Source organism: Eufriesea mexicana, unplaced genomic scaffold (assembly GCF_001483705.2).
Source record: "Eufriesea mexicana isolate 0111107269 unplaced genomic scaffold, ASM148370v2 scaffold2100, whole genome shotgun sequence".
NCBI lineage: Eukaryota > Metazoa > Arthropoda > Insecta > Hymenoptera > Apidae > Eufriesea > Eufriesea mexicana.
In genome coordinates this window covers 91,594-103,763 of record NW_016910166.1, presented here as the reverse complement: position 1 = coordinate 103,763, position 12,170 = coordinate 91,594, and the positions used below count along the sequence as shown (strand labels likewise).

General features: G+C 32.6%; 1 protein-coding gene across 1 annotated transcript in view; it reads left to right on the top strand.

Annotated features, from left to right (window-relative positions):
* Positions 1-501: 501 nt before the first annotated feature.
* The window catches only part of LOC108549589 (tachykinin-like peptides receptor 86C), an 81,764-nt gene continuing 70,095 nt past the window's right edge, over positions 502-12,170 (top strand). The window contains exon 1 of the mRNA XM_017903061.1: positions 502-796. Coding sequence (XP_017758550.1) covers positions 502-796 — 295 coding nt within the window. The remainder of the gene's footprint in view (positions 797-12,170) is intronic.

Sequence of the window (12,170 nt, the reverse complement as noted above, 5' to 3'; positions counted from 1 at the left end):
TAGGAATCGTAATGATAGAAAAGTGAATTATTCTGCAAATAAATTGGTAATATCGTACTACTGAAATAGAAGGGTGAAAATTCGCAAGGATAACTAAACCGCCAAAATACCTCTTTTCATTGGCTACATTTTCTTCTTCTAGTATAATAGATTTTATCGTTGATATCGTCACGTTGTAATTCAAAATTATTAATTTTTTCATAATTATTTCAGAAACAATGACGCGTTATATGACAGCAAAATCAGGTTCCAGGATAAACCTTTAAATAAACTTTAAAACTATGAAGAAACTATTTTATGGAATATTCTTGGCGAAAATGTTTTTACATATATGTACGTACACGTGGATTGAACGATTGGAAAATGGAGAAAACGACGTAAATTACGCGTGAAAAGAATTTAGATGGAAAAAGAGCAAGTGAAACTTAGCCAAATTCGTCGCAATTCGACATTGCTATTTTTTTAAGAGGTGTCGGCTATACTTTCCGCCAGGTCTAGAAAATGAACAGTTTGTTCTTGTATGGTTTGTACAACTGCAGTGCTACAGTTCTCGAGCAGAACATTACGTTTTTGTTGAGGTTCAATCGTAGCGATCTTCTTGAAATATTGCAAAACGCGTTCGAGAAATCTAACGAACGCAACGCTCTGCGCGACGCTTTCTTAGATTGTTTGTTGAATTATCAAGAACGACCTTTTGATTTACCATGGTGGCAAAAATTGTTCTGGTCCCTTATATTCGCTGCGATGTTGTTGGTGGCAACGGGTGGCAATGTCATCGTCATATGGATCGTGCTCGGTAAGCGACTTTTGTTTTAGTATACACGGTATTGCGAGAAAAAGAGAAGCGTAACTCGATACAAGTTGTTTCCAGAGATCAAATTTTTCATCACTTTCACGCGTTTCGAATTTTTAGACGTTTGCATTTACACGAAAAATATCATATATGTACAGGTTGAGTGCACCAGAATTAATTTCACAGTTAATCTGAAAAATTTCCATTGAAAATTCGTAACGTCGATATTATTTTTCTATCGATTGGTACAAAAGTGACACAACAATTTAGAGAAACCATTTCTGTAATATCGTATTTTATCGTTGAAGATTAAATATATTAACGAAGTGCTTTCTTTGTGATAGAAGCGGTAGATTGTCGGATTAACGTAAATCTTTCTTTTGTCAGTTTGGAAGAATCGATCAAATCCCATTGCATAAAAATATAAACCTGTTCTCGTAAAACTTTAACGAAAAACTTTAAAAACAAATTTAACGAAAGATATATATATACGAGGATGTTTAAATAATTGGTATTTAATTTTTTTTAATACCACAATTTTACATAATAAAATAACGAACGGCAGTATATACCTAGTATATTCGGTAAATTTTAAAGCTATTTTCTTCTTTATATGATTTTATATGTATATATATTATAAATATTAATGCATGTCATTTTTATATTTATATTTTATACAAAATTTATTCATTTCAGAAAATTAAAAGAATGTTTTACATATTAAATTATATTTTACGTAATTATAACTATAATTCATTTATGTCATATTTATAAAATATTTACAATCTGTATTATATAATATATAAAATTATTAAAGATATATTACTTACGAGAAAATAACTAATATATTTTATACAACGGAAAATAGTTAGCGATGTTAAGATTTCTGCTTAATCTGTCATTCAGTGCAGACGAATTAACTCGTCAACACAGACTACTGATACTCTGAAAGTAAACATTTATCTTTCACTGATTCTTTACTTTTGAAAATCCCATTACAGTTATATTAATTACACGTTACGTTATATTTAGATTTATTTGAGTTTAACGTGACTTAATTCGGATTAATTTTTTGCTACGAATTTTTAATTCTGTGACTGTAAAGCTTCTAGATAATAACTTATGCAATTAACAAGTTAATTATCTTTTATCAAAAACAGAAAATTATTTCGCGGTGATTATTCGTTGCCCGTCGTTTCGCGGTATCAATTAATAATATTCGTATTTCATGTACTTATTTTAATAGAGCCAAATGAGTTCAAAAAGTTTCATAAATCGAAACTTGCAAAGAATTTTTTAATATTAATTAACGAACCATTACGGCAACTTTCATTCTTATTAGGTTTCCTTTAGCTCTGATTCCAGGTTTTAAAATTTTTTTTCGTCTTTCATCTTGACGCATACTGTTTTCTGATACCTTTTATTTACTTATTCGTTCATTCATTTACACAGATTGACGGAACTTGTGACATAAAATTCTTCAGAAATTATTCTTTATTCTTTATTTCCTAACATGAATAGGTCAGACATAAAAGTAGTCAGTTTAATTGCTTTTTTAAATTATTCAAGAGGCTACGATTGGTATTAGATTAATGAAATCAAATAAAATTTTTATGAGAAAAGTTATATGTTTTGTTTCGACCTTTCGATTTATTCTAGTAGCAGAATAAAATATCGGAAAGCTTTTGGATTTTATAACTGTATGGCACCTGTGCAGCATACTCAATCTATTATAATTTATATATATGTAGGATCGGGGTGGGTGTGTGGGTGGGCTAAAGTAATGTTGCTTTACTACCTCTTCAAATATAATAAACTTATACTTATATTATCGGCTACGAAACTAGAGACCCGCTACGGGTACGCTCGACTTTTATTTCTTAGACACTATTTTGAGGACCGTGAAAGACTGGTGCTGCCCGCGCCCTTGCACCCTTAGTTAAGCATTCAGTCTGTTCTTTCCCATACCCAGGCTTTCACTCTAACATAAACATTCATTGCAATCGATCCTCGCGCACATGGTCACTTTCATTCTAAACCCAGACACACTTGACATTCTTCCAGGGCCGTACTTATTACAATTCCACATATATATTGTAGGATGGCGAATACTGGTCTTGAGACACCGAAAATTCACGAAAGAACAAGAACACAATAACACAAACTCAAAACTCGTAAACTGATTTAACTTAGGAAAAGAACAACAAGATAACGAAATGAAAACACACAAGGACGCACTCTTTTAAAACTCTTTTTCCAGCACCAAGCGACTCACGCTTGTGCTGGTCACAACCGATTTCCAAGGATTCTGTTTTGGCTGTCAAGGACCACGCTTTTATGCTTTCCTTAACCTACGCTTCACCTCCCCGTAGAGGAGCCAAGCAACTTAATTTTGTTATATAGAATAACTTTTCGATTTGCTTCTAGAAGATATCGATCGGTTTACAATTTGTTTTTATTGGCAATAGCCGATTTGCGATTTCTTTTGATATCCTACAATATATTATGTTTTTGATTTTTTTCTGTTAATTTCGTTCTATATAAGGACCAATTTCAATGTGATTCCACAAATGTTCTATAATGTTCAAATCATATATTGAGCTTGCCTTCTTGATTACATTAACATTTCGCTGTGTAAGGAACGTTTTAATTAATTCGAATGAATGTTTGGTTTGACTATCATATTGAAAAAGTAATCTTGTAGATATCTTCTTCTCATCGAATAATATCATACGGTTTTGCAAAATGGTGCACGAAATTATTACGTTTTATAATTTTATCTCGAATATCTGGAACTCTGTCAAATATTTTACTATATATATTGTATCTGTAACTATTTATTTTGAGTATTTATAGCGTATAAATACTATATATTACACAAACCATATTGTTATGTATCTTAACATATAAAGTAGTTTTATACACATTTGCATATTTATGTTTACAAATAACTGCTCTGTTTATTAATTTTTATCAATAGGTATAGATAAACCGTATCGACATTTTTAAAAAACATTCAATTACATTTAGACAATGTATTCAATATTCACGCATTCCTTCCAGCTATTGTTCATTTCAAGTACTGGAAATTAGGTATTCACACAAAGATTTTGTATCCATAATAGTTACATAAATTAATTGGTATTGCACTTCAACTGCAATAATAATAAAAATTTCTGGGCTATAATTTTATACTTTCAAAAGAAGGTGTGTTGCGAATAAAATTTTATAGAACGATAAGTAAAGATAATATAATAATATTTTTTATGTATTTATTTACTTTACTCCTGTAAGTCCAGTTTAAAGGGAGGGGGGAAATCATATGAAATCACAAATATCGATTGCCAAAATGATTATTCGGGAATGAATAAAAATTTTCGTAAACCCTTTTATATGTTAATAATTAGACAACTTTTGTGCAAAGGTTTTTCGCTGGGTATAATTATTTTCGAATTATCATTTTAGGAGTCAATGTTATCTTTATTAAATATTTTTTTCTGACATTTCTCTCGTGTATTCAGTTTTGCGCTGCAGGGTAATATATCCCTATTAGATGGATGTATCCTTAGATGATATTAAACATTTTTATATTGCAATTATTACACACGTTTAACGCGATAGTGGTCAACCTATAATATGTATCATTATACGTGACATATAATTTTATACCCAAGGTTATTTTGTAAGAAAAATCCTTTTCGAAGCCTTATAAATTTTTCAAACATTAAAATCAACATTTTCTCTTTATGTCTTGTCTTTATTTAATTATTTATCTATAATCTATATTGTCTAATTCGTATTTTATCGCAAAATAAAAGGAATTTAATAGCTTTCTCGACTTCCACACAATCATGCAATCTATTAATTAATAACACCGTTAGAAATTTAACTATATTTCCTGTTTCGTATAAAGTTAAAATAATATACCAAATTCGGAGGTCATAGTGATGTTCAAAATTATCCATTACGGCCAATTGTTATGAAACTTATTAGAAAACAATGTACAATATTTCTCTTCGTTATTGGGGATTTATACAGAGTAACTGATTTCATTCTGTCTCAGAAATTTGCCGTTAATGTGTGCAGTATCGACTTGTTTTATATAAAGTATAAGAAAACCGCCGATAATCGGGTCCAAGCGATCGTCGACAGACGCATAGCGGCGACTTTGTGCCCTCGATGGCTTTCAATCGTTATAAAGCGATCGAGAACGAGAAATATCGACAGAGGAAGACCGCATGCGTGTCTCGAATTTAGTTCGTTGGAGACTCTCGACCGAGCAAGAGTGCGCGAAGAATAAACTTTTTGAGACAAGAAATCTTCTTTAATTTTAATCCGAGTCCGTTCGGTCCTCCGAATCACAACTCCTGCAATTCACAAGTGGGATAGCCCCCGCAACCGTGGGTCGAGATTTGAGAACTTCTTTTCCCTTTTGTAATCCCTACGTTACGCGAAGTCTTTGTGTACCTCGTTAGTAGTGGTGTTTGAAACTGTCCTACGTTACGTGAAGTCTTTGTGTTCCGCATCCGTAGTAGTGTTTGAAACTATCCAATTGTCTTGATGATTGCGTGTAGTGATTTGTATTGTGGCCGAAGGGACAGGCGAATGAAGATGCCAGGAGGCAAGGAAGATTTGTTCGATTTCACTCACAAAGAGTCTCAATGGACGCAGCCTGTCAATGGATGGAAGAAGGGAACGAAGAACGTTTTAGGAATATCCCGCCATGCGTCGGTGGAACAGCGTAGACAACCCCGGTAGAAGAGCCGATAAGCAGACGGGATGTTCCGTCCCGGAGAGCGTGTTTATAACATAATTTTATTCTAAGGCTTACACTTTTGCCAGACCTAACGGTTTATTTTATATTTTATACCGCGACTGCAATTCCGGAGGTTCGATGTGCCTCAACGCCGTTCTAGCGGATTAAGCTTATAAAGGTAAAGCAAAATTAGGAATTTTACTAGTACCAGACGCGACAGATGGGACCCACTTGTGACAGACCCAACAAGCGACAGACGGACGGCACTTATAAATCACGTCATTGACCATCAGAAATCGGCTCCTTGACAGTTTCCTACTCCTTAGCCAAAGGTCCTTATGTCACACCCTCTGTCCAATTAAAACTCTTTACCTTTCCACCACCAACATCTATTTTACCCAATCAGAACTAAACTAGAGAAAACTCCGGACCTAACACGACGAGACAGGACATAGAGCAAAATCGAGAAGTCAGTTCGTCTTCGGCACCGAGCCTTAAAACATCTCAATTACACATAGAAACGCGTGTTCGAAACAGTACTCCGTTAACGTCTACATTATAACTATTCTACACCTTTCTCTAAATAAACACTCTCTTTTGACCACACACATTCTGGATCATTATTATTACAACTAGTCACGCAATATTAATTTGGCGCGTGATAAACGTTCTTGGAAATCGAAGAGATTCGATACCGTAGGACGCTACACGGGAGTTGGAGCTTGTTCAGCGGGAAAAAGTTCTATTGAAACGCAAAATACAGCTATTGCCATGCGAGATGTCAGCGTCAAAGTCTAAAACATGCAAATTGAGCGACAGAGCTGATAACTTAGGATTGATAGCACAGTTGTGAAATGAATTCTCGGGCCGATGACCAGGAATTCAGCAGTTGGAAACAGCAAGCAACGTTGTTGCAGCAGATGTACACGCTTGACAAAATCGCAATGAAATTAGTGATCGTGCAGCGTCTGCGGGGAATAGTCTGGAATTGGCTTTGCGAGAGATCCGAAGATCTGCATCTATCGATGGAACAACTTTTAAATCATGTTGCACCGCGTGGATGTAGATGAGCTCCACGCGGAGGGGGTAGCGTGTAGTGTAATTGTGTTGCCCTTTTTCTCAGTGTGCCGAATCTTTACGAGACACTGAGCACTTAGGTGTTGTAATAAAGCGCAGTTTGTCTTGCTTGTATTTACACTTTATTACACGATTATGATTTGTGTACGTGTGATTGGTGTGTGTGCTATATCGTCTCTGCCTTTTGTCTTGTCTTTCGTCCTCCGTTTTCTGTCTTCTCGTTTTCTCCCAACTACCGTCTTACGTCTTCGAACTCTAATTCACGTCTGATGCGTCTTGTCTGAACTCCAAAACCGCCTGATGTTTTCTGTGTGAATTCTCGCTAACGTCATCCGATGTGTTCTGTTTGATTTCTCCAAACCGTCTTATGTCTTCCACTTCTCACGATCGTCTGATGTCTTGTTTTATAATTTGTTGATTCTCATGAAGGACGGCGAGGCGCGTCTTCCAATTATTATTGCCGTCTGATAAATATTCTGTCCACTTAATAATCTGACCACTTGGAACAAGAATTTACATTTGCATTCAATTTGTCAAGAGTTACCGTCAATTCAAATTGGTTCACTGAAGCAAAATATTAAAAGAATTGGTAATCATGATCCTTCATTATCTTTCATGGATGAAAGAGTAGTCGAAGAACCGTCGGCTCGGATTAAGTGGAATCATGGATTGACATTGTATGCGTTATCATCTTCGCGTGGCCGAGAATGGCCGAAACTGTAAGAAAACCGGCAACAATCGGGTCCGTTATGAGACGATCGAAAGCGAGAAGCATCGACAGAGGAAGACCTCCGCACGCGTGTCTCAACCTTAGTTCGTTAAAGATTCTCATCGAAGTAAGAAAACAACGTGTAAAGAATAAACTTTTTGAGACAAGAAACTTTCTTTAATTTTAACCCGAGTCCCTTTGGTCCCCCGAACCACACCTCCTACAAAAGGAAGGTATGCAATATGTGATTAATTTTCTGCTATTTTACAATTTTTATCGAAATGTAGTAGTCATCTTGAGTTGTTCAATTTTGACAAAATATTACACGCTGTGTAAAAAACTATGAAAAATAATGACTGAAATATTCTTTAGTAAAATATGAATTAGACACGACTCAATCTCTGAATTTAATGCCATTTGATTACTTTCTACAAGGAAACTTAAAAACTGAAGTTTATTATGAGTTATATCCAAAGACAAGAATGATCGTATCTTTATAGCTGATAATGTAATAATTCCAGAAACACTTAAAGGAACTTGTATTAATCGTACATGGCTCATCGAGTAGGTACTTCCATTCTAATGGATAATATTAGTATCTACATTAGAGTTAGTTAACCGTTTGCGATAATATTTAGTTCTTGTTCAGGTTCCTCGATAATCGGGATTAATTTTCACCGAACGAATACCAATAATATTGTACAATATTATAAATAATAAACAAAATTCGTGAAGATGAACTAGAAAAGGTTCATAGGCTACACGCAATGAACAGGCGTACTAATTGTATGTTCAACAACATAAGGTTTCGTTAAGAAATTAACTTCTATTATTATTAACTTTTATATATACTTCTATTAATTTTCACCGAACGAATACTAATAATATTGTACAACATTATAGATAATAAACAAAATTCGTGAAGATGAACTAGAAAAGGTTCATAGGCTACACGCAATGAACAGGCGTACTAATTGTATGTGCAACAACATAAGGTTTCGTTAAGAAATTAACTTCTGATCGAGGTTGATCTTCACGTACTAAATATTTTCGAACGGTAGAAACACTTACACGAATATTTTCGTTTTCGAAATTTTCTCTTCTTTCACTAACGTTCGAAAGTTTGAGTCACCTACATTTGTACTGAAATTACGTTACTATCAGACAAATTATCACTATTTCCAAAATAACTATTATCATTTTCTGCATTACAGAAAATATCTGAAATAAAATCAATTGAAATCATAATTAAATTAAATTAAAATAAAGTTCACTACTTGTATATACTTGTATGATATATTATGTCCTTTACTAACTTTCTTTCTCTAATTTTAAAGAATTCCTCAATTACGATTACTAACCTGTAACGAATAGCTAAATATACTATACGCGAATTATAATAATCCAAATGATATGATGAAGATGGATATATACTATGCGTTGAAGACTGGAAGTCCACTGTTTCATTACAGGGGCTAGAGGGGTATTCTACTAGCACCGAAACTACTACCTTCAGGTTCGGCGAAGTTATACGTTAACATAGGCGTAAGACATCCGTAAAATTCCCATACTCGAATAATACATTGCAAGCCTGTGAATATGAGAGTAATACTGCATGAGCAAAACATGATTATTTTCATTTATATTTCATAAATATTGAATACATATTTAACCCTTTGCGCTCGGCGACTTTTTCGTCACAGGAAAATAGTAATTCGAAGACTTTCTGCCATAAAGTCGACGATATTTCTGAAACAGTAAATAAGAAATCGTATGAAAATTAAGACGTAAAATTATTTTACTTCGATATTCCACGCATCGTTGGGTAATTGTAAATTTGATATATTAATTAACATCCATCTTTAGAATATGATTAAATGGTGACTGAGAGGCGCCTCTCGAGTGCAAAGGGTTAATATGTATATGAAATATAAGTATAGTTAAATAAAATTTAGAAATGAACATTCATCGGAGGAATCTGAAATTAATGCTTTAGGTATGTGATTGCATCTATTTTTATCTTACTTTATCTTGATTGTTTCGTTTATTTTCTTCGTCATATGGTGCTATATGATCAGGCTAATAGAAAGACATCATTACTGCCAATAAGGGAAGCGAGTTTATTCTCCTCCTATGATGGCGTTAAAATGGTTGAGTTAGTGTGGGTTGATGGGAACTCGGTCCTACTACGTTTTGCTCAGCGGACTTCTTGTCTGCAACGTATAGTATATATAATTACGCTTTTATTTGAATAGCAGTCAACCTTACTTTTGTCAATATATCCTCATGTTTTGAATATCTGCAAAAAAAAATCGAAATCTGCCTATTTTTACTAATTTGGTAGCTTTAGTGTTAAATAATTTGAGAAACGAAAATGTTTAAGTACACTTGATGTAAAATTTATAAAGTATTATTAAAAATCTTATGTATCTCATTGACAGATATTTTTCCACTTATAGAGAAAGTTTCCCAAATATTAGTTATTGACTGTGATGACATTTATGAAGATTATAGTATTCGAAAAAATATTTGAACTATATTTTCTTTTATCTATATAATCGTCCATACCTAGAGGTTAAAGATGACCAATTACAAGTACATTAATAAACAGGTGTTGATTTTTGTTATATTTTTTAAATATATTGATACTTCGGAAAATTGTTGACGAAGTTAAAATTGTCATGAACAAAATATAATTTTCTTTTGGCACTTTTTTCAAGATATGGAGATAAATCGTTTTTCATTCCCAAATTTTGAGAGTTATTTTTAATTTACATATAGACGTTTATAGATGAGGAAGATTTGAATGAAATATTTTTATCAAAATCGGTTATTCACAGCTATTAAATTTCCCTTCATTTTTAGTATAATCAGAATTGTTATTGATTTTTGTATTTCAAAGTGGATACAATTGTAATAGTGAAAGTACCCTGGTACTTGAAATCACACAAATGGCTACGAATTTATTAAAAAATACCTTCGACTTTAATATTTTTTTACCCAGCATTCAGTACTTTCTTCAACTCATATAGTTAAATGTTACATATTACAATTAAGAAACAGTAGCCTTCATATTTCAGTGAAAAGGTGAAATAACGAAGAATTGAAAATTGTCACAACAATTCCGCTGTATGATTTTTTCTTTAGGAAAGTATACAGGATACGATACTGTGTAGGAGATTCGTTTCTAAAATTTTTTGATCAATTACAATTATTCAAAAGCACAAATAAGTATAATAATTAACTTGAGAAAATTTCCTCTAACTTTTAAGACGAGAGTAGTTTTTATGTAATATCTCAATTTAGCCGAAAATCGTTTTTCTAAAATCTCGTGTTTTTCGAAAACGAAAATCGAAGTTCGTGTTGAACAGTGTTATCAAAAAATATATCGCATTGTTCCAAATTCTTTACTTTAACGTGAATATTTCATTTATTAATAGCAGCATCGTGTATAAGTGTATATATATTTTTATCGATATCGTGTAACGTTGCATGAAATGATTTGTTTTAAACTTGCATTTCAGAGGTTATTCGTGATGAACGAGTTACGTGATTTATTTTACACGTGCATACATAGATTACCAGCACATAAATAAATTACAATATTGTACGAGCAAATAAATATCGTGTGCATTCTAATTACATGCCTGAAATGTCAAATCTTTGATGCTGTGTGCTTTTTGATTGCACTATTCGATAGATTCTGCTAATAGGCGAAATTGGAGACTTTTTAGGTTCCACTGCTCAATGCTCTATTGTTCCCATATAGGTTAGCTCGTCCTGGTTAGTTGATCAAATGTCGCTTATTAAATATTATTCAATGTTTTTACACAAGTTTATTATTAAAGGGTACATCATGGTAGTAGTGTATAATTTTTTGGTATATGCGGTATATATTATTTTTTTATAAATCATGTAGTAAAAGAAATTTCGATGAAAAATTTGTTTTCTTAAATGAAACCATTATTTTATATATGTATATTTGTCCATGATAGCAGTCATGTAGACAAATTCAATCAGCTGCTATATAAAACCATTTATTATTTTTTATTGAATTTATGAGTCATAAGTGGATGCATAACATCCCACAAGACATATTACTTACGTTACAAAGGTAACCAAACAAATAAATGAGCGTATATAATTTTATTAATGCTTTTACAAAAATTATTTGGCAAAGGACTGTAATTTCAATAATAATATTAGTGCTGGACAAAAGTATTAGCACACCATGGTTGTTATGGTACAACTGCTTATAACTAGTAAACAAATTGATTTGAAGGAAAAAACTTTTTGACATATTAATTTATTATCTATTTTAGTTTATTACATAGTAGAAGTAATAATATAAATACATTGATTCACGAAACAATAACAAAAATGCATTTATTGAACATTTTATGGGTGGACAAAAATATTGGTACATGATGCTAAATGTAGTATATCCGCATTAGTTTGAAAAATTTTCGATCGTCATTTTAAAATCTAGTTAGGTGATACCCCGATTGTCATTTTTAACAACAGTCATCTTAAACTTCAGTCGTTTAGCAACAGCGAAAGTAAGAAAAAGTAATAATGTCAAGAAAAGCGAAAGAAACGACAAGTAAAGAGAGAGAAATAATATTAAATTTGTATAAAATGCGAAAATCTTATAACGAAATATCGTAAATTGTTAACAAAAGTCGCTTTACTATTAAAAGTATTGTAAAACGATTTATAAATCAATCAGATTTTGATAGTGCAAACAGATGTGGTGGTCCTCCCAAGTTATCTGTTAGAGAAAAACGTAAAATTGTAAACGAAGTGAAGAAAAATCCTAAATTAAACTCTTCAGA